Source organism: Gorilla gorilla, chromosome 5 (genome assembly GCF_029281585.2).
Source record: "Gorilla gorilla gorilla isolate KB3781 chromosome 5, NHGRI_mGorGor1-v2.1_pri, whole genome shotgun sequence".
NCBI lineage: Eukaryota > Metazoa > Chordata > Mammalia > Primates > Hominidae > Gorilla > Gorilla gorilla.
In genome coordinates this window covers 49,307,682-49,329,603 of record NC_073229.2, presented here as the reverse complement: position 1 = coordinate 49,329,603, position 21,922 = coordinate 49,307,682, and the positions used below count along the sequence as shown (strand labels likewise).

The window sequence follows — 21,922 nt, the reverse complement described above, 5'->3', positions numbered from 1 at the left end:
CCAGGGCAGAGAAAAGAGTGTAGGGGTGGATTGCTCACTGAATTTATCTAAATGTTAGATGATTCAGAGACTGGTAGATTACCAGTCCACCCCTATTTGATAAAGAAAAAGAAATGACACTTCCAGGGACATTCATTTTCATTCATTCATTTAATGAGGCTTAGCAATGATATCAAAAGGGTCAGTCTCCTGACGTCGGGGAGCTCACAGTACATGCACATTTCTTATAAATTGAAATACAGGTTGTCATGGAACAATTTACAGAAGGCTGTTTCTATGAGGGAAATAAAGGGGGTGTGCCCTAGGGCATCAAAGTATATGCAAGGGGTGGCCAAGGAGGGTCACCTTCCCAGAAAAGGCCATACTTGAACTAAGGATAAATAAGAATTAGCCAGGCAGATAGTGTGAAGGAGGGAAAGGGGTAATACAGGAAGAAGGAATTGCACTGGGCAAAGACATTTTGGGGCTAGGGAGAATTCTCTAAGGCTGGCATTTTCTAAGATGTGCACGTGGAATGACACAGGTAAGCCTGGAGAGTGGACAAAGTGCTGTAGTACCTTGTATCCAAAGCCAAGGCACGTGGGCACAGAGCTGAAGCTAAGGAGAGTACTTCAGTTCTGTAATAAGGGCTGTCAGGAGCAGTTATCTCTTGAGTAGGATCTCTCTGACTTCAGGGAGGAAAGCAAGGGTAGGAGGATGAGGTGGGGCTATGGGTAATGCAGGAAGGAAGTGAGCAGAGTACATTCACATGGCAGCGCTGGGCATGGAATACAGTGTGGGTTTGACAGTGATGTTAAGATAGAAAGACTGGACTTCATGGCTCATTGTGTGGGAGTAAGAGAGAAAGGAGGTCTGCGTGACTCCCAGTTTCTGGGTTGGGCAACTGGGTTGTTAAAGAGAATACAGAGGAGAATTAAGTGAGCAGCTTCAGAGATGACAATGAGTTGGGTTTGACATTCGGAGTGCGAAATGCCTGAGGTCAGTCAGGCAGAATGTCTAAGTGGAAGTTTGTTAATCCCAAATCTGAGATCTGAGCCAGAGAGAGTTCTGAGTGTCATTTGCAGAGGAGGGGGCTGAGGACTGACTGTGGATGAGAGTGTCCCAGAAGAAGAGAAAGGGACAAACCTAGAATGGTGGGAAATACTGTAGGGATATGGAGCAAGGAAGAGGAGTCCAAAAAGAAAACACCAGCAACAAAGAAAAATAGCTTAAAGAATCAGGCCGGGCGCGGTGGCTCACGCCTGTAATCCTAGCACTTTGGGAGGCCGAGGCGGGTGGATCACGAGGTTAGCAGATCAAGACCATCCTGGCTAACACAGTGAAACCCTGTCTCTACTAAAAATACAAAAAATTAGCTGGGCGTGATGGCGGGCGCCTGTAGTCCCAGCTACTCAGGAGCCTGAGGCAGGAGAATGGTGTGAACCCGGCAGGCGGAGCTTGCAGTGAGGGAGATGGTGCCACTGCACTCCAGCCTGGGCAACAGAGCGAGACTCCATCTCAAAAAAAAAAAAAAGGAGCTAGGGCTTGATTGGGTATAGAGAGGACACTGGTGGTGAGGGAGACGTGGAGGTTATAGGAGAGACAGGAGTAAGTTTAGAAGTAAGATCAGTGGCAGAGACAGCCTGGAACCCAGGTCTCCCAACTCCCAGTCTAGCACTTATTTCTATACCATGGTGCCTTCCTCTTCCAGGTGAGGGACCAAGGAGGGGAGAGGGATTATGGGGAGCTGGTATCCCCTAGCTTGGGAGGTTTGGAGTAAGGGCTTCCCTTCAAACTACAACTGCATAGATGGTGGAGGCATCAGCAGGGTCCGCTGTGGACAGCCGGCGGGGCCTGCTGAGGGCTAGATGGTCCAGATCCGCATAGAGCAGGCTCTGGAGGAGGAAGGGGAGGAAGACAAGATGGTCTCCACAGTCTTCCTTGGGGTTCAGGCCTTTTTTTTTTTTTTTTTTTTGGTCCATTTTCCTCAGAGATTCTGGCTATCCCCTTCCCATCCCCATGCCCTTACCGGTTCCTGGTCCAGGTCCCCTGGAATCTTGGGCTCTTCCTCCTTTACTGGCCTCTGGGGCTCGGTTTTCACAAGTGGAGCTATGTGGGGGGGACAGAGCTGAAGGATGGAGAGAAGGTGACCAACGTGTCTGCTCCCAACAAGGGCTCAGACTCAGGAATTGAGGGGTGGGGAATGGGCATGTAGGAGAAAGAAAATGGGGTGGAATTAGTCTCACCAAATCTAGGGAGTGGTCGAATCGGTTGCGGGGGCAGGCGCCTGTAAGGGACATATGAGTCTTTGAGAACCACCAGTCTTGTCTCACTGGTTCTCCTGGGACTCGCCACACCAAGGACAGCCCAGCAACTTGAAGGCTCAGACGGGAAACAACTTAGACTCTACCCCACCGACAGTCCAGCCCAGGCTCTAACTCTGCTGCACTTCCAGCTCATCTCCTCTGGTGGGGCTCTACTCACCAGCCAGCGGCCTCGCTCCCACCTTTGACCTCTCCCATTCTTCGCCAAGCCAGGACCAGAGCTCTAGGTCTAGCTCTTTCTTTTGCGAAGGTTCTGGTCCTGCCCCTTCCACCTCTGGTCACTCCCCATTTAACGAGGCCGGGTCCCTCCTGCTCACCTGTGCAGCCACCAGACCAGGCCCAAAGCTCCCAGTCCGAGCACCAACCCAGCGCCCAGCAGCGGGATCAGGAGCTGGGGATACACGGACCCTGGGGGAAAGGCGTGGCGGGGAGGGATGCTGAGGTCAGGGGTTTGACGAGGGACAGCCAGCAGTCCCGCTCAAGAACCCCCAGCCAAGGCCCTCTTCCCTCCTTCGGGTATGTGTCGCAGTTAAGTACCCTTGTGCGCACAGGCCTGGACCTACCATGGGTAGGCCCGGGGGCCTTGCAATAGGTCCTGTCCCCCAGCACGTGAAGCACTGTACGGCTCTCGTCCTCGTGGCGGCCCTTGCAGAAAAAAGTGCCCGAGTCCCCCGCGCTCAAGAGGAGCTCCAGCCGCCGGATACCAGAGTCCAGGGAGCGTAGGCGGCCGACGAAAGGCTGGAGGGGAGGCACGGTGGGGGTCCCGCTCGAAGAGGCCCACAGGATCGGTCGGCGTCCTTTGGACAGGCCCTTGCAGGCCGGGAAGCTGGGCGCCCAGACCCAGCGAATGGGATGAGAGACTCCTACGCAGGAGAGATTCACCCGGTCCCCAGGGCGGCCGTCCAGAGAAGCTAGGAGAGGCCGGAGGCTGTGGTTAGGGCACGTCCACAGGGCAAGACGACCCTCCATCCCGTCTCCTCTTTCTCTTCTCTGTTCTGCACTCCAGCCATCCTGGATCTTCCCACACACAACCCACCCTACTAGGCGGCCCCTTTCTTGCTTCAGCCCCTCTGCGTCTATCACAACTCTCCCAGGGATCGCTTACCCCCAGGGTTCCCTTGGGCCCTCGAGAGCAGCAGCGGTAGCAGCTGCAGAAACACAGCCATGGTTAGGATGTGGTGAGGAGAAGCTGCGAGCGAATCAGCGGCGTGGGGCGGGTTGGGGGGGGGACCGGAGGGAAGTTAGGGGTGGGGAGAACGGAGGGGCTGGGGGGCTCCGATAAGAGAGGGGGCGGGGCCACCAGCTGCCCAGATCCCTTTGGGAATCCTCGCAGGCAAACTCGGAGTCTTCAAATGGTTCTCACTTAAAATGTGTGCTCGGGCCATTTACACAAATGCTTTGGCCTGCTTAACTTTTCAGGTGCGCCTGTAATCCCAGCTACTTAGGAGGCTGAGGAGGGAGGATCGCTTGAGCTCAGGAGGTCGAGGTTGCAGTGAACTGTGATCAGGCCATTGCACTCCAGCCTGGGCGACAGGGCCAGCCAGACCCTGTCTCAAAAACATCAACAACAAAAACTCCTATTTTGTAGGGGATTGTGATAACGAAATAAAGTAATACATGTAAACTGCTTAGAATACATAGGATCACTATGTAAGTGCTTGCCATTATTATTACTATTTCTATTCTTTTTTTTTTTTTTTTTTTTTTGAGTCAGAGTCTTGCTCTGTGGCCAGGATGGAGTGCAATCTCGACTCACTGCAACCTCTGGCTCCTGGATTCAAGTGAGTCTCCTGTCTCAGCCTCCTGAGTAGCTGGAACTACAGGTGCACGCCACCACACCTGACTAATTTTTGTATTTTTAGTAGAGATGCGGTTTCACCATGTTGGCCAGGATGGTCTCCATCTCTTGACCTTGTGATCCACCCACCTCGGCCTCCCAAAGTGCTGAGATTACAGGCGTGAGCCACCACACCCGGCCTACTATTTCTATTCTTATTTTAGCTTCTACCTCACCTCTCTGTGCCCATGCTGTTCCTCCTGCCTTGGTACCCTGCCCAAGTTGGCAGGTTTTGACTGGGGAGGTGCTTTGGAGCAGGTGCACACAGCCACACCTAGGACAATTGCTGCTGCTGGACTGGAGCAACAAGGCCACACCAAGCGCAAGTGGAGCACGGGTGACGTCCTGAGAAACTTCATGGGAGCCTGAGGCAGCCCCTACTTAGCAGACCTGTGGTGGCTCTCCTGGATGAGTAGCCCCAGCCCCTGCCTCTGCTGCTGTGGCATCACAGAAGCCATCAGTGAGTCACTTATTGCTGAGCAGGCATTGGAAAGACCTAGTGGGGGCTGAATGGAGATTAATTTGACCCATTCCTCCCCCAATTTCCACCAGCATGCCCCTATCAATGCCCAGCAGGGACCCAGGGACCCAAATTCAGCAATTAATTTGGGCCACATCCTTTTGTCCATTTTCCAGGAACCAGCAGAAGCTGCCACCATGGACACTGTAAATCACAGAGGCCTTTGATGATGCTCATTCAGAGGACTGAGCAGCAGGACTCTTAGCTGGGGACCAGGAAGGGCATCTTGGCCTGAAACCAAGAACCACAATGGCATTGGCCACTAGTGGCACCTGCCCTCCCCCATCCCTCTTTCCCATCCCTACTCCCCACTCAGTCCTGCTCAGTGCCTTCCCACCCCTTGTCTTTTCTCTGGTCAGCTGCATAGTAAGTGAGACGGGAGGGGCTGCCAGAGGCAGGGAAGGGAGGAGCCTTTGGGTTTATAAATTCCAAAAAGGCCACTCAACTCCTAGAGCTGGATCCTTGAAAATCTACTCTATCAGCTGCTGTGGTTGCCACCATTCTCAGGACCCTCGCCATGAAAGCCCTTATGCTGCTCACCCTGTCTGCTCTGCTCTGCTGGGTCTCAGGTGAGCACCTGGGGGCCCCAAAGACCTGGTTTGCCTGGTCAGGACCTTTACACCCTGCTCTACCCACTTCCCGGCCCTACCCACCACTCGGGATCCCAACACCCCCAGCCCCAACTGGCTCAGCTCTCCTGTGCCACCAAGACCAGGCTTCCCTATGACAGCCTCCTTGCTCTATTTCTCAAAAAGCCAGGTCTCCATCCATCCTCCCCACCTCCAAGAAAGACCCATTTCTCTCACCTGCCAGGGCTCTGGGTCCCCTGTTCCCCACTCCAAGGTGTCTCCTCCTTGGAAACTCTGGTATCCAGTTCCCCAACCAGCCCCACTTCAATATGCAACTCTCCAGAGTCTAGCTTACCTGCCTTCTCCTCTATCTGCTGTGCTCAGTAAGGTGTCCTCTCGAAGACCTAGGCATCCAGCCCCAGGCTCCTTTTGTAACCTACCCTCCCCATCTACTCCATCAGGGACTCACATGTTCAGTCTCTCAGCCATGGCCTTTCCTAGATACCCCCTACTCCCCTCCTGGGTTGCATACCCCCTCCCATACCGGGGATACAAACTTTCTAGATGGTTGCAGTGACATCTAAGAGCCTCCATGGAAACAGAGCGTTTTCTTGAGCCTTCTGAAGAGGGGACAACTGGGCCACTTACCTCCAGGGTGAAGTGGATTTCACTGAGGTACACTTACCAGGCTCCTCCACCCTTGGACCCTGCGTCACCAAATCTTGCCTGCCCAAACCTTGAATTAACTGAAGCAGGAAACTTGGGGTGCCACCTTCTGTATCCACCCTCTCCATTTTGATAAGGTGCTAAGATGGAATCTGGTGATCTGTCTCTCAGGTATCATTCCTTTCTGCTGAAGAGCTACTGGGGTGAGAGGATTCTATTCAGGTCTGGTTCCTCTTGCCACACTCTTGCCAGCTCCAGGAGGTGAAGAGTAAATTGTAAATTGCTAAAGCTGGCCACAGATGGCTTTCTCGAATTGCTAAAGCTGGCCACAGATGGCTTTCTCGCCAGCCTCAAGTTCCAAGGCATTTCTGACAGTGTTGTAACCCTCATGATTTTCATTTTTATTATTTCTCCTTCTTTCAAGTTTCCATCTCCTCCTTCACCACCCACATTCTTTCCCCATGGTATCTTCCTCACATTCCATCTATCTCCAGCCCCATGTTTTTCTTCATAGCTCTGTCCCTCTTGACTCACCTCCAAACGGGGTGGAGTGACGGAAGATATGTAGGGCGTGGGCCTTTCACAAAGCAACAGCTCTACCCTTACCTGCCGCCCACTTTCCATTTTCCCTGCATCACTCACCTGCTCTGTGCTTGCTAGACCAAACAGCCAAACAGGTTGGAGCACCTACGGGATGGGCTCTTCTCCACCCTCCACCCCCACCCCCAGCTCAGCTTATCCCCAGGTAAGTCAGAGACCCCATCACCTCAGCCTGACTTGTGTCTTCCCAGCTGACATTCGCTGTCACTCCTGCTACAAGGTCCCTGTGTTGGGCTGTGTGGACCGGCAGTCCTGCCGCCTGGAGCCAGGACAGCAATGCCTGACAACACATGCATACCTTGGTAACATCCCCTTCCTTAGTGGGGTGAGCAGGGAGGTGGGAGACTCTATGACCAGAACTGAGGCCCAAATGGGTCTAAGACTGAGATGGAGAAGCAGAGGATTATAGCAATGATAATATTTGGCCAAAGATGGTTGTGTGCCAGGCAACATCCTATGTCTTTGCATGCCTTTTTTTCAATTAATGTTCATGACAACCCTGTGATGTGGGTGCTATTATTATACTGAGAAAACGGCCTCAAAAAGAGACAGTAACACAGCCAGGCATGGTGGCTCATGCCTGTAATCCCAGCACTTTGGGAGGCCAAGGTGGTTGGATCACTTGAGGTCAGGAGTTCAAGACCAGCCTGGCCAACATGGTGAAACCCCATTTCTACTAAAAATACAAAAATTAGCCAGGCATGGTGGTGGGCGCCTGTAATTCCAGCTACTCGGGAGGCTGAGGCAGGAGAATCGCTTGAACCTGGGAGGCAGAGGTTGCAGTGAGCTGAGATGGCACCACTGCACTCCAGCCTGGGCGAGAGTGAGACTCTGTCTTGAAAAAAAACAAAAAACAAAAAACAGAGACAGTAACAGGTCCAAGGTCTCATGGCCAGCAAGTGATAGAACCAGGACTGGGGGAGTGGTGGGTAAGGATGTGCAGAAGGAAGATCAGACTGAGAAAAGCGAAGGGGAGGGCCAGGGACAGAGTTGGGAAGGAAGGAAGCCTAGGTGGGTGGATGGGGTGGGGAGGTGGACACAGGCATGCCAGGTGCCCATCCTGGCTGATTCCCTGCCCATTCCCACCCCTAGGTAAGATGTGGGTTTTCTCCAATCTGCGCTGTGGCACACCAGAAGAGCCCTGTCAGGAGGCCTTCAACCAAACCAACCGCAAGCTGGGTCTGACATATAACACCACCTGCTGCAACAAGGACAACTGCAACAGCGCAGGCCCCCGGCCCACTCCAGCCCTGGGCCTTGTCTTCCTTACCTCCTTGGCTGGCCTTGGCCTCTGGCTGCTGCACTGAGACTCATTTCATTGGCTGCCCCTCCTCCCACCTGCCTTGGCCTGAGCCTCTCTCCCTGTGTCTCTGTATCCCCTGGCTTTACAGAATCGTCTCTCCCTAGCTCCCATTTCTTTAATTAAACACTGTTCCGAGTGGTCTCCTCATCCATCCTTCCCACCTCACACCCTTCACTCTCCTTTTTCTGGGCCCCTTCCCACTTCCTTCCAGGACCTCCACTGGCTCCTAGAAGGGCTCCCCACTTTGCTTCCTATACTCTGCTGTCCCCTACTTGAGGAGGGATTGGGATCTGGGCCTGAAATGGGGCTTCTGTCTTGTCCCCAGTGAAGGCTCCCACAAGGACCTGATGACCTCACTGTACAGAGCTGACTCCCCAAACCCAGGCTCCCATATGTACCCCATCCCCCATACTCACCTCTTTTCATTTTGAGTAATAAATGTCTGAGTCTGATAAAATGTACATTTATTATAAGAAGACCTAAGGGTCAGGTCACCTCCCAGGAAATAATACTCTCAATCTCCCTCCCTTACACAGGAATCCTTCAGGGAGGTTCCCTGGGAGGCTGGGCTGGGGAAAATGGAGAAACAGGTTTTTCAGGTCTTCATCCTCCCTTCCAGTGTCTCCAGGTGGCACACAACAACTCATATCCTAAATTTAGGCCACACCCATGATGTAATGCCAAGAAGAAGGTGCGGCCTGGCTTGAGGGCTCTCCAGAAAGGATAGGAGAGGCACATGGAGATGGGGCCTGAGACCCTGTTTCTTCAGTTTCTCTCAGGTTAGAGTCAAAGGCCTCACCTAGCCTAGTTAGTAAGTAGGGCACCAAGCAGTTTTTACCTATCACAGTTTTTACATTTCTTTTCTCAATTCGAAATAGTCCTATTGGGAGCCAACTTGCAAATGGGAAATAGGGGAGCAAACCCAGACTCAGGCTCACAAAACCCTGGCAACCCCACTCAGTGAATCTCATTGCTAAGGAAGATTCAAGCCAGCAACAGGATCCAGGAGCCACAGAAGGCAGATAAGCCATTGTCCTTTGGGGTTTAGTTGGTTAAGGAGTGCACCACTGTAATTAAGCCCGCTGTTGCTTGGTAACCCCCAAACTAGAACCTGGATGCCCCATATTACCCTTTTAGTTCTCCCATCAACCAAAGATAGATGCAATTTTCCAGTCAGCTGTAGAGTGGTTCATAGATTTTAATGACTCACAGAAGGATGCTTGTCTTCTCACATTAGATGTTCAGATGTCCCTTGTTCCCTTGCTCCCTTGTTCCCTTCTCTACTCCTACTCCCCCTATCCGCTCCACAGTCCTGGCAAGAGACAGGTCACGGCGGTAGCTGCTGCAGCCAAAATGCCTGCAGGGGCCACATGGCTTGCCACGGCGCTGTTGCACAGGTCTCCCAGGTAGCAGTCCTTGTGGGCTGGATAAGTCACGTCTCCCACCGACTCTGTCTCCACTTGATTGCAATGATGGGTTGCGACGCAAGCTGGATGTTGGTGAATCAAGGTCACTGGGGCTGAGAGAGAGAATGAAACTGGGGTGTTGGACTCCTGGCTTCAGGACTTGCCTTCTGGGGCAGAGCAGATGTGATTTCAAGGAGCCCAAAGGGACTTTCAGCCCCCTCAAAAAACACCTCCCTGAAACCAAGTGATCAAAGTTAATGCATTGACTTTGTAAACTCCTGATGTGATACAGCAAGAAGGATGCAACATCACTTCTGCAGTATTCTTGCTTAAAATGCATGACCTCAATCTCATCATGGCAAATATCAGATAAATATAAATCGAGGGACATTCTATAAAATAATTTTTAGTATTTCAAGTATCTGTAATTTTTTTTTTTTTTTGAGACGGAGTTTCACTCTTATTGCCCAGCTGGAGTGCAATGGTGTGATCTCGGCTCACCGCGACCTCCACCTCTTGGGTTCAAGCAATTCTCCTGCCTCAGGTTCCCGAGTAGCTGGTATTACAGGCATGCACCACCACACCCAGCTAATTTTGTATTTTTAGTAGAGACGAGATTTCTCCATGTTGATCAGGCTGGTCTTGAACTCCCGACCTCAGGTTATCCACCCGCCTTGGCCTCCCAAAGTGCTGGGATTACAGGCGTGAGCCACTGCATCCGGCACGTAATTTTTGTTTAATCTAAAAATGATTTTATTTAATTTTAGAGAAAAGATCTTGCTCACTCACTCAGGCTGGAGTGTGGTGGTGCAATCATACCTCCCTATAGCCTCAAACTCCTGGGCTCAAGTAATCCTCCTGCCTCAGCCTCTCAGGAAGCTGAGATTACAGGTGTGTGCCACTATGCCTGGCTAATTTTTTAAAAACATTTTTTGTAGAGATGGGGGTCTCACTTTGCTGCCCAGGCTGGTGTCAAACTCCTGACCTCAGGTGACTCTTCTGCCTTGGCCTCCCAAAGTGCTGGGATTACAAGTGTGTGCCACCAAGCCTAGCCTAAAAATTATTATTATTATTATTTTTGAGACAGGGTCTCATTTTGTTCCCTAGGCTGGAGTGTAGTGGCGTGATCATGGCTCATTGTAGCTTCAATCTCCCAGGCTCAAGCGATCCTCCCTCTTCAGCCTCCTGAGTAGCTAGAACTACAAGCATGTGCCACCACACCCAACTAATTTTTTAATGTTTGTTTGTTTGTTTGTTTGTTTGTTTGTTTGTTTTTGTAGAGACAAGGTCTCCCTATGTTGCCCAGGCTGGTCTCAACTCTTGGGCTCAAGTGGTCCTCCCACCTTGGCCTCCTAAAGTGCTGGGATTACAGGTGTGAGTCACTGCACTGGCCCTAAAAGTAATTTTTTAAACTCCAGGTATAAAATAATTTATCAGGGCTCTTCAAATGTGTCAGGGTCATGAAAGACAAAGAAAAACAGAACTGGCACAGATCAGAGGAGACTAAGAAGACATGAGAGCTAAATGCAATGTAGGATCTTGCTAAATCAAATAAAGTCTGTAGATTAGTTAGTAGTATTGCATCAGTTATTTTGTGATTTTGATAATTGTGCTATGGTTATGTAAGATGTTAGCATTAGGAGAAGTTGAGTATTTCTGCAACTTTTCTGTCAATCCAAAATTATGTTAAAATAAAATATTAAAAACATATACACACACACACACACACACACACACACACACACACACACACACATACACCCCTCCCTGGTCCTTAACTAATGCCGAAAATTTGAAGTTTGGTTTTAACTTTGGCCTTTCAGGGCCAGAGCTCTTCATTTGTGAGCTAATGGGCCTATGAGATTCTTTTAGGAGAATAAGGAGGTGGGGAAGTGGGGGCACAAGGACTGTGGGCCTCTCAGGGGCTCCGTGCCAGGATCCAGAAGGGGTACAGACTGCTCTCCTCTAACAGCTGCACCATCTGCCCAGAGCCAGACTGAGCCTGGAGGGTTCTGGAAGCCAGAAGGATTGACATGGGGCTGGAGGCAGGGAAAGGCTGCTGGAAGAGGGAGAAACTGAGGACTCACGGTTTCCAGGTAGCTTGATCTGTTCCAGGCCTGGCTGGGGTCTGCCCTTGCCACAGGTGGTCACGGCCTCTTTGCAAGAACTGCTGGGGCTTCCACCACAGTTGTAGCACCGCATTCGGTTTCCTGGCAGGAGAAAAGAGGCGCTGGACCTGGGCCCTCAGTGGAGCCGGCTGGCAGAAGGCCTGTGTGAGAAGCTAGCTGGCCGCCTCCTTACCCAAGGCAGCCCCTAGCAGGGAGCTGAGCAAGATCCCAACAAACTGGGGTTTCATCGCAGTCTGCCTGTGTCAGGACCGCCTCTACCTCCTGCCCACCCCCCTCCCCAGCCCGGCTCTGCCTGCCTTATATCCCCCGTGCCTTGAGCTTTATAGGGCTATAAAAAAGAAGGAAAGAGTCTCCCCCAGCAGGCACCAAGGGCCCCAGTGGGGACAGGGAGGGGCCCCACAGCATGCTCTCAGCATCCTCTGGAGTCCTCAAACTCCTTTATCCTCAGCAGCAGTCTGTGGACCAAGAAGAACCCCTGAGGATCCCTGATACCCTTTCACAGGGTCCTTGAGGGTCCTCCTTTTGCAACTATCTGTGTAAGGTCAGATTTTCTTCATATACTGGACTTCAACGAAAACAACATATCCCAACAGACTGAATGCAGAAGCAGATAGGAAAACCCAGGCATCTCCTACGAAGCCTGACACTAGATTCACAAAAATGTAAAGCAATGCTCAGCTTCTCACTGTGCTGTGGAGAAATAATAGTTATTTTTCACTAAACTGTATTTTGTTAGCATGTAATACTTTATTATTTTTATTGTTTAAATAAATCAATAAATACCTACTTTAAATTTTCTGTTTTAATTTTTAATGTAGTAAATATTGATATAACCTCATAAAGAAAAGCTCTTCAGAGTCTTAAGTAACTTTGAAAAGTGTAAAGAGGTCCTGAGATCAATATTTTTGAAAAGAGCTGCTCTCCTGGGCACCTGTGTCTCCCCTATCTTCACTCCCTGTTCCTAGTCTTACTCCTCCTGGTACATGCTGGCTCTGATTCCCCAGATGGGCCTTCCTCCTCCCAGTCTCTTCAACCCCAGCCTTCCAGGCTGTATCACCACCCCCCTACCCCAAATCCCATCCATGCCTTCCTTTCTAGTGATTTCTCCCCAGTGCAAGCACATCGGCAGGCCCTCCAGCCCCACCCGTGGTTATTTCTTTCCTCCAAGGTAGTAAAGCTGGCAGGGATAATTACAGGGTAGGAATGTTGAAGCTTGGGGGGATCAAAGGGATCTGAAGCTGGGTGGGGTCCGCCCTTACACAGCTGGGCTTTGTGTGTGCGTGTGGGTGTGTGGGTGGGGGTATTGTTGATTCTACACTCAAACAGATCCACGCCGGGGCTGTTTAGGAGGGTGACTTTGAGAGACATGAAAGCACTGAGGGGGAAAGACAGAGAAAACAAAGACAGAGAGAAGCTGAGAGAGCCAGGAGCAGCTTGAGACATGGGGAGGGAGGGGGAGGAGTAGGAGGGAAGGCGACAGACACAACTCAGGAGCAGGAGAGGAAGCTAAGTTACAGAGACAACATGCTGAGAGAGCAGAGGAGACCCTCCAGGCAAGGGCAGACTCCTTGCAGGGGCAGGCAGGGGGCCCCCGCTGCCTGCTGGGTCAGGCTGGTGAATCTGGTCATGGTTCCGCCCCCCAGATTCACTCCCTAGGTGTGTTTGTTTACTGGTTCCTCCCTGTCTTGCTCAAATGCTCCAACTCTACAAATCCCGGAATCTCGGGGTGCAGATCATCTCTCCCAGATTCCTGAGCCTGTGTCTGGCCATGGGCACCTCCAGCATCTTCCTCTGCGTGCTGTTCCTCTGTGGGGCACTGGGTAAGGGTGGGCTGGGGAACCTTCAGTGGTCAGGGGGCTGGGGGTGGGGACAAGGGCATGTGGAGGAACCTGAGGGCTGGGGAGGAGAGGGGTGTGGGTGCTGGAAGAGGCCAAGAAGAGAGCTGGGGGAGTGGGGGACTCCAGGGAGACCAGCCACTGGGAAGGCCAGCCTGATGAGGTGGGAAAGGAAGAGTTTCCTTTCAAGGCATTTGAGAATAACTGTCTCCTCTTTGCTGCATCTTTGATCCGCCCCTGTCTCCCCTATCCCTTATTTCACGTGTTGCTTCTGTGCTGGGCCCTTTGGTCAACGTCAATTTCTATTTTCCTGTCTGTCTCTGGTGCCATTTACTTAACTTTTTCACTGACCCCCTCAACTTCCCTGCTGCTGGGTCTGGCTTTTTGTCTCACTCTTTTTATGTTGGTCTCTGATTCCTGTGGCTTCTGTTCATGTCTGCGCATCTCTCAATCCCTGTACCCCTCTTGCCCCCATCTTTGTTTCTTTTCCTGCATCGTCTCCCTCTTTTTTTTTGAGACAGAGTCTCGTTCTGTCACCCAGGCTGGAGCGCAGTGGCATGATCTCGGCTCACTGCAACCTCAGCCACCCAGATTCAAGAGATTCTCCTGCCTCAGCCTCCCAAGTAGCTGGGACTAGAGGCACGTGCCACCATGCCCGGCTAATTTTTTGTATTTTTAGTAGAGACGGGGTTTCACCGTGTTAGCCAGGATGGTCTCAATCTTCTGACCTCATGATCAGCCCGCCTCGGCCTCCCAAAGTGCTGGGATTACAGGCGTGAGCCACTGTGCCCAGCTATTTTTTCTACTTCTGTCAGCTTTCCTCCCTTATTCCACAGCTTTCCTCTCTCTGCTTCATGTGTCACCTCTCTCTGTGATCCCTCTCCGGATCTGGCCTCTGCCTGCCCCACAGGGAGGGTTTGCCTCTCCTGCTCTCCTAATCTCTGCTGCCTCAACAGGTCTCACCATGTCCCCTGCCCGGGGAAGGCTCCGCTGCTACATCTGTGGCTTCACCAAACCCTGCCACCCTGTTCCCACCGAGTGTCGGGACGATGAAGCTTGCGGCATCAGTATTGGCACTTCAGGTAGGACTCTGGTCCAGTGGCCCTTCTCCAGGAGGCTCCCTACCTCCATCCATCCGGCCTTTCCTGTGGCCCCCGCCTCAGCATGCCTCTTTCATCCCACAGACCAGAGTGAGATCACTGAGTGAAAAAGCTGCCTCTCAAGGGCCCAGTGCCCTCTGCCAGGCTATGCCACCTACTGGCTGCACTCCTACACTCTGTGGCACCACTGCTGCGAGCAGGACCTGTGCAACATAGCCGCTTCCCCACAGCAGCTCACCAGCCTCCTCGCCTCCCTGCCCCTCTTTGTGGCCAGCTTCGCTGGGAGAGGACACCTCCTCCACTAGCTTCCGTGGATCTGCAGCCCCCAAACCAGGATACCCCCCGCCATCACCGCGGCCCTGGAAACACCTGCACAGACACTTTGAGACATGCCAGAGAACCTAATTTTGTACAGAGACCCCAGATCTCTCAGCAGACCCCTCACAGACCCCTCACAAGGCCTGGGGAGGCACCTGCCCAGAGTCCAACTTCATAAAGAACACCTATTCTGTGTCTTTTGTCTTTTCTAGATGCCCATTGCTGATGCCCCGTGTCAGCCCAGGTCACTGGCAAGGCAGGCATTTTGATGACACTGTGGATCTCAGGCAAGGGGATCAAAGGAGCATCAGGTATGGTAAGGAGGAGAGTCTTGCTAGGAAAGACTAATGTGGTAGGTCGGGAACTCAGGATGGAGGGCTTGGGGGACTATGAAGGGTACCTTTAATAAAAGGTCTATCTAGGAGTCCAGTAATACTGCAGATACTGCAGTGTGTGTGTGTGTATGTGTGTGTGTATGTGTGTGTGTGTATGTGTGTGTGTATGTGTGTGTGTGTGTGTCTGTGTGTGTGTGCTCTAAGAGCAAACTGTAGCTGCTTGGTGGGTTGGGCTGGAGCTGGAACCTGGACCACGGCACTCCCCTCATTCTCCATCTGTGTCATTTTCGTCCTTTTTCTTGCCAATGGCTTAGTTTAAGCCCCTGCAGCCTGAAGGCTTTAGGTGAGACTTCTGAGAAAGCTTTTCTCCAGTAAGGCCCAAGCTTGAGCAGAGACACAAAAGGGCACCCAGTGGAGCTGCTTGTGAAGGTGTGGCTGGAGCTCAGCTCATTTCTGCCTGAGACTAGGGAATGGCCAAGTTGGGAGCATCAATACCCTCCCTCGCTTCACCAGCCCAGACTCACCCATGGTTCACAGACATCCCAGGATGGCCCCGGCCCAATAAATAACACACCCCCACTGGGCCTGCCAGCCTGAGTAGACACTCCCTCTGCCCCCGGGAAATAGGGTGTGACCTCAGGGCAGCAGGAAGGAAGTGCCAGAGTGGCGATAGCTGCTCACATGCTCTGAATGCCCCGGTAAAGCGCCACAGGGAAGAGTGTGTGCCTAGGATAAGGAAGGATAAGGAGGGGGCCCCGGGTGGGAGCCGAGCACAGGCATCTCTATCCTGACTCAGTTCCCTCCCCTTGCATGTGAGGAAGTCTGGGGTTGATTAAATATGCCTGTTCCCTCTCTTCTTTGTGAGGATGAGACATGGGGTAGTGGGGGTCTGGCTTAATTTAGAGATGGGTTGAGGCTTTCCATTTTCTCTGTCCCTCCATCCTCCCACTTTGTGCTTCTATTTTTCTCTCTCTGTCCATCTCTTTCCACTTTCTCTGACTTGAGTCTCTTCCCTTCTCTCTCTTCCCTCGTTTTCCCCATTTGTCCTTCAGCTCCACTGCAATGGATTCCCCACCATTGCTCAAGTCTCCAGATTCCTGTCTCCTCCCTGTGCACACCCATCCTCCTTGCCCCCACCAGCAACCTCAGGCTCCCCTCAACCCCACAATACTATAGGCTCAGGGCCATCCCTCCACTGCTGCTACAAGACAGGAGACCAAACCTTTTTGTAGGTTACATCACAGAATAATGCTCCTCCTTTCCTTCAGTCCCCCACCCCTCCCCATACACAGCTTGGTGGCTGCTGGAGGCCAGCTGGATGGTGAAGTCGAACTCTCAGTCCCGCCCCCCTTGCTAAGGTTGTCGAGGAATCTTCCAGGTGCCAGATGACCAGCGAGACAGCAGGTCACACTTCCCAGCAGATGTCACCAAAATCACCTGGGCTTGTGGGCAGGTGGGCTGTGGGGTTTTCCAGAGAGACAGATTAAGGATACCTCTACTTTTCATGTCCTCAGGAACGAGGGCCCATCCCCAACCCAACCCGTGTTTCCTCTCCATCCCCAGTCCCCTCCAGGATTTAAGCCTCTGTTCCCTAGCTGTTCCTCACCCAAGACGGGCCAAATGGATGTTCTCATAGACCTGGATTTCGGGTTTGAACTGAGGAATCGAGGCATCTGGGGAGAAGGAGCCATCAGGGATACAGAAGAGAAGTCAGCAGACAACTTAGAGCCGTGTTCCTCGCCCCCTCCCCTACAGGACGTGGGGTACAGAGGCAGGGTGTGAGCCTAGCCCTTTGCCTCCCACCCACGTGCCCTCTTCTTCCCCCGGGGAGGGAGGGACTCACCTCTGCCTGGAGCCCCACGGACCCTCTGCCTCCAGAGCACGATGCTGAGGGCCAGGATGACAACTCCCTGGCCCATTGTGAGCAGCAGCATCAGAATCCAAGGCATGTCCCAGCCCGTGGAAGGGGCACAGAGGGCAGGAGAAGCATCGATGGAGGCTGTAGTAAGGGCCAGACCAGAGGGATGGGAGGGAGGCAGCGAGGGGCCCTGTCCCTGTGCCCCAAAGAGAGGCTTCCCCTCCACAGTCTGGTGGGCTCTTCCAACAGAAGACTTTGTAAGCTTCCCTGCCCACAATATCCTCCACCCTACTCTGCCCCTTTCCAGGCCTCTCACCCTGACCCATAGAGAATGGCGGCCAGGCACAGTGGCTCATGCCTATAATCCCAGCACATTAGGAGGCCAAGGCGAGCAGACCACTTGAGGTCAGGAGTTCAAGACCAGCCTGGTCAACATGATGAAACCTCATCTCTACTGAAAGTATAAAAATTGAGGCCAGGCGCAGTGGTTCACACCTGTAATCTCAGCACTTTGGGAGGCCGAGGTGGGTGGATCACCTGAGGTCAGGAGGTCGAGACCAGCCTGACCAACATGGTGAAACCCCATCTCTACTAAAAACACAAAAAAGAGGCCGGGCGCTGTGGCTCACACCTGTAATCCCAGCACTTTGGGAGACCAAGGCGGGCGGATCACGAGGTCAGGAGATTGAGACTATCCTGGCCAACATGGTGAAATCCCGGCTCTACTAAAAATACAAAAAGTAGCTGGACGTGGTGGCATATGCCTGTAATCCTAGCTACTCGAGAGGCTGAGGCAGGAGAATCACTTGAACCAGGGAGTCAGAGGTTGCAGTGAGCCGGGATCACGCCACTGCACTCCAGCCTGGCGACAGAGAGAGACTCTGTCTCAAAAAAAAAACAAACAAAAAAAATACACACACACACACAAAAGTTAGCCAGGCGTGGTGGCAGGCACCTGTAGTCCAGCTACTCAGGAGGCTGAGATGGGAGAATAGCTTGAACCCAAGAGGCAGAGGTTGCAGTGAGCCAAGATCATGCCACTGCATTCCAGCCTGGCCAGCAGAACAAGTCTCCATCCCAAAAAAAAAAAAAAAAAAAAAGGCCAGGCGTGGTGGCTCACACCTATAATCCTAACACTTTGGGAGACTGAGGCAGGCAGATCATGAGGTCAAGAGATCAAGGCCATCCTGGCCAACATGGTGAAACCCTGTCTCTACTAAAAATACAATTTTTTTTTTTGAGATAGAGTTTCGCTCTTGTTGCCCAGGCTGGAGTGCAATGGCGTGATCTTGGCTCACTGCGCCCTCCACCTCCCAGGTTCAAGTGATTCTCCTGCCTCAGCCTCCCGAGTAGCTGGGGTTAGAGGCATGTGCCACCATACCCGGCTAATTTTGTATTTTTAGTAGAGACGGAATTTCTCCATGTTAGTCAGGCTGGTCTTGAACTCCCAACCTCAAGTGATCCGCCTGCTTTGGCCCCCCAAAGTGTTTGGATTACAGGATTGAGCTACCATGCCTGGCCTAATAATAATAAAATAAAATAAAATAAAATAAAATAAAAAGTAGAGAATGGCAATGCCCCCTGCTCATGCATGGGCAACCAACTACAGAGCAGACCACCAGCCATAATCACACTTTCCCCTCACACCCTTTATAGTAATTCACCCTTTCTTTCAAGAAAAAATAGCCCGATGTGATGGCTCATGCCTGTAACCCCAGCACTTTGGGAGACCAAGATAGGAGGATCATTTGAGGCCAGTAGTTTGAGACCAGACTGGGCAACATAGCAAGATCCTGTCTCTACAAAAAATTTAAAGGTGCGGTGGCTCATGCCTATAATCCCAGCACTCTGGGAGACTGAGGCGGGCAGATCACTAGAAGTCAGGAGGTTGATACCAGCCTGGCCAAAATGGTGAAATCTCGTCTCTACTAAAAGTACAAAAAATTATCCAGTCATGGTGGCGGGTGCCTGTAATTCCAGCTACTTGGGAGGCTGAAGTGAAAGAACATCCCTTTCCGTCTCCTTCCTCAGTTTACCTGCCAGGCTAAAGCTGACCCCTTTGTTGTGAGTCATGAGGCAGCGGATGATTCTTGGTCTTCGGCTCCTGGGCTCAGAAAGCCCCTCCCCGGGACACACCAAGAGCAGGGCAGCCTCACTGCCCCAGAAGGACTGAACACGGCCCCTCACGGGACCCTTCCCTTCCTGCCAGGTCACAGAGTCCATGCGTCTGCTGGGGACCACAGAGCACAGGAGGACATTGCAGGGGGATCCATCTGCAGCCCTTGCAGATAACTGGGATCCTGTGGGGGAGAGAGGGATTCCTCAGTTCTTCACCTGGACTTCCTGGGCCACAGTAGCCCCTGGTCTGCATGCCCCCACTCACCTTTGAGCACCAAGACGTCGTACACCTTCCAGTTCTGGTAGTTGTGGTGCTGACCTAGCACAGCGCACCAGTACCGCCCGGCATCTTCCTCCTTGGATCCCTCCAACCACAAAGAATAGTTCCCCAGCAGTCTGAGCCTGGATTCCCTTCCTGGTTTTCCAGGGTCTGGGGCTGGCCTGCCCACTTGGACTTGGGCTACCAGGGTGGTGAAGGAGCCTGCTGCAGGGCTGCGGAACCATGACAGGTGTTCGTCCCCATGTAGAGTAGGTGGTGAGGGACATGGCAGCTCTACTGCCTCCCCCAAGGCCACATAGATGGCCTGCATGTTGTCTGTGGGAAGAGGGTTGTATGAGGCCAGAGACCTCCATCAGATCAATAACCCCCCATTTGATCTTCAACCCTGGCTTCCTTCCCTTCTGGGGTCCCCCAGCACAGGCCTGGCTGGTGACCACATTTCTCAAGTGACAGCTACAAAAATAAGACAGGTGGAGAGAAGAGGGTAAGGGCTTTCCTCCTCTCTCCCCCAGCCAGTGAGGGGGTCTGGGGGCAAGAGGGAAAAGGCTGAAAGTTGGCAAATGCCCACATCTCTTCTACTCATTTCTACTTTTCTGGAAGCATTTACTCATTCTTCTTATTTTATAAAGGAAACTGCATAACCTGGACCCTCGTTGCCTCTGGGTCTTCCCTAGTGTCAGAGGCAGGAGGAGGTCGGTTGGGGTAATTCTATCTTCTTGAGTCAGATGCCTTCGCCAGGCTCCTAGGAGAAAGAGCAGTAGTCCCTCCCCAACCTTGCAAATAGCTAAGGAATCCCTTACCTCTTGCCCCTTACCTGCAGCCTGGGGAGTTCCACATAGGAACAGGAGGAGGAATAAGACTGCCATGGGGAGAGCCTGCCAAGTTCTCTTGCTCCAAGACCTGGTGTCCCCAGGGAGGAAGCAGAGTCCAGATAAAGGCCCACACTCGCTGGTCTGGAGTGACAAGGGGCTCTGGAGGGGATGGGAATGCTGGGGCGATAAAGCCCAGCAGCATGTCTACTAGGGATAAAGTGACCACCACTTTTCTATCCTGGAGAGAAAAGGACCCAGCCCAGGCCACTCTGAAGATGACCTTTTTGCTCTTCTGATTCCACATCAGCTAAGGGGCTCAAATAAAGACTTTCCATGCAAAAAACCATGCAGAGAAGTGGTCCTGCCTGTCTAGCTCTTGTCAGTCTGGAAGTACATTCTGAGGTCTCTTTCACTCCTAAGAAAGGTCAGCCATGAGTTGGGTGGATCACTTGAGGTCAGGAGTTCGAGGCCAGCGTGGCCAACATGGCGAAACCCTGTCTCTACAAAAAATACAAAAATTAGCCAGGCGTGGTGACATGTGCCTGTAATCCCAGCTACTTAGGAAGCTGAGAGGCACCAGAATCGCTTGAACCCGGGAGGCGGAGGTTGCAGTGAGCCGAGATCGTGCTACTGCACTCCAGCCTGGGAGACAGAGCGAGACTTCATCTCAAAAAAACAAAACAAAAAAAAAAAAAAAAAGAAAAAGAAAAGAAAAGAAAAGAAATGTCAGCTATGAGTGAAGAAACTGAGTTTGAGTTTTTATGTTGGTCCTCCACAGAACCCAGCACAAGACTGTGTATCCAGTCAGTGTCCCGTAAATGATTTGGAATGACTTTCCCTGTGGTTGTCTGGCATACCCCGGACCTCTCCTGAAACCCTAATAAGTGTATTAAATTATTACTCAGGGACAAGGCTAACGGGCTGATTCATTCTTCTGAACGGCAAAAACTCCTAAGGCAGATCTTCATGCAGTTATTACAGTTTTAATGTGTAATTTATTTATTTTTAAAATTATTTTGATGAAATATTCCATACATACCAAAAACTATATGAAGTACAACTATATAATGGATAAATGCTGGTATATTAACACAGTAGAAGACTGGACAGCAATGAGAATGAACAAACCTAGTGATTTGCAACAAGGTTGAATCTCACAACATAATGAGAGTAAAAGAAGCCTGGCCAGGCATGGTGGCTCATGTCTACAATCCTAACACTTTTGGAGGCCAAGGTGGGAGGGTTGATTGAAGCCAGAAGTTTGAGGTTGGGCAACAGAGCAAGACCCCAGCTCTGAAAATAAAGGCCAGACGCCGTGGCTCACGCCTGTAATCCCAGCACTTTGGGAGGCTGAGGCAGGCGGATCACGAGGTCAAGAGATCGAGACTATCCTGGCCAACATGGTGAAACCCTGTCTCTACTAAAAATACAAAAATTAGCTGAGTGTGGTGGTGGATGCCTGTAGTCCCAGCTACTCAGGAGGCTGAGGCAGGAGAATCGCTTGAACTCAGGAGGCAGAGGCTGCGGTGAGCAGAGATCGTGCCACTATACTCCAGCCTGGTGACAGAGTGAGACTCCGTCTCAAAAAAATAAATAATAAATAAATAAATAAATAGAATATTCCAGGCCGGACTCGGTGGCTCATGCCTGTAATCCCACCACTTTGGGAGGATGAGACAGGCGGATCACCTGAGGTCAGGAGTTCAAGACCAGCCTGACCAACATGGAGAAACCCCATCTCTACTAAAAATAAAAAAATTAGCAGGGCATGGTGGTACATGCCTGTAATCTCAGCTACTTGGGAGGCTGAGGCAGGAGAATCGCTTGAACCCCAGAGGCAGAGGTTGTGGTGAGCCGAGATCGGGCCATTGCACTCCAGCCTGGGCAATAAGAGCGAAACTCGGTCTCGGAAAAAAAAAAAAGAAAAAGAAAT

The 21,922-nt window shown here is 51.8% G+C and overlaps 4 protein-coding genes across 11 annotated transcripts; 2 read left to right on the top strand and 2 right to left on the bottom strand.

Moving 5' to 3' along the window:
- Window positions 1-131: 131 nt before the first annotated feature.
- Window positions 132-6,274, bottom strand: MPIG6B (megakaryocyte and platelet inhibitory receptor G6b). Of its 5 annotated transcripts, none has more exons than XM_063707131.1 (6): window positions 5,915-6,274; window positions 2,867-3,214; window positions 2,621-2,711; window positions 2,226-2,266; window positions 2,009-2,088; window positions 132-1,874 (listed from the first exon to the last, which is right to left on the bottom strand). In XM_063707131.1, exons 1-6 carry the CDS (start codon window positions 6,021-6,023, stop codon window positions 1,770-1,772), a joined length of 774 nt encoding a protein of 257 aa, XP_063563201.1. In that variant the 5' UTR covers window positions 6,024-6,274; the 3' UTR covers window positions 132-1,769. The 5 variants fall into 5 exon arrangements, with proteins under 5 accessions (XP_063563201.1, XP_063563202.1, XP_004043748.1 ...); XM_063707132.1 differs by having other exon boundaries at window positions 2,009-2,107; window positions 5,915-6,271; XM_004043700.5 differs by lacking the exon at window positions 5,915-6,274 and adding an exon at window positions 3,409-3,496 and having other exon boundaries at window positions 2,009-2,107.
- LY6G6C (lymphocyte antigen 6 family member G6C) lies at window positions 4,791-8,250 on the top strand. The gene is made up of 3 exons (XM_004043689.5): window positions 4,791-5,229; window positions 6,687-6,797; window positions 7,588-8,250. The coding sequence occupies exons 1-3, from the start codon at window positions 5,178-5,180 to the stop codon at window positions 7,800-7,802; spliced, it is 378 nt and encodes a 125-aa protein (XP_004043737.3). The 5' UTR covers window positions 4,791-5,177; the 3' UTR covers window positions 7,803-8,250.
- Window positions 8,251-8,255: 5 nt separating this feature from the next.
- LOC101137841 (lymphocyte antigen 6 family member G6F) lies at window positions 8,256-20,126 on the bottom strand. 2 transcript variants are annotated; one of them, XM_055390030.2, is made up of 6 exons: window positions 19,992-20,126; window positions 19,163-19,492; window positions 18,816-19,079; window positions 16,765-16,920; window positions 11,292-11,414; window positions 8,256-9,317 (listed from the first exon to the last, which is right to left on the bottom strand). In XM_055390030.2, exons 1-6 carry the CDS (start codon window positions 20,041-20,043, stop codon window positions 9,094-9,096), a joined length of 1,149 nt encoding a protein of 382 aa, XP_055246005.1. In that variant the 5' UTR covers window positions 20,044-20,126; the 3' UTR covers window positions 8,256-9,093. The 2 variants fall into 2 exon arrangements, with proteins under 2 accessions (XP_055246005.1, XP_004043738.1); XM_004043690.5 differs by lacking the exons at window positions 16,765-16,920; window positions 18,816-19,079; window positions 19,163-19,492; window positions 19,992-20,126 and adding an exon at window positions 11,506-11,601 and having other exon boundaries at window positions 8,265-9,317.
- LOC101138215 (lymphocyte antigen 6G6e-like) lies at window positions 12,802-16,596 on the top strand. 3 transcript variants are annotated; one of them, XR_008680580.2, is made up of 4 exons: window positions 13,079-13,153; window positions 14,125-14,250; window positions 14,799-14,897; window positions 16,485-16,596. XR_008680580.2 is itself a non-coding variant. In XM_031012051.3 (3 exons), exons 1-3 carry the CDS (start codon window positions 13,027-13,029, stop codon window positions 14,810-14,812), a joined length of 267 nt encoding a protein of 88 aa, XP_030867911.2. In that variant the 5' UTR covers window positions 12,802-13,026; the 3' UTR covers window positions 14,813-15,045. The 3 variants fall into 3 exon arrangements, 2 of the variants coding, with proteins under 2 accessions (XP_030867911.2, XP_030867910.2); XM_031012051.3 differs by lacking the exon at window positions 16,485-16,596 and having other exon boundaries at window positions 12,802-13,153; window positions 14,799-15,045; XM_031012050.3 differs by lacking the exons at window positions 14,799-14,897; window positions 16,485-16,596 and adding an exon at window positions 14,353-14,638 and having other exon boundaries at window positions 12,802-13,153.
- Window positions 20,127-21,922: the final 1,796 nt, after the last annotated feature.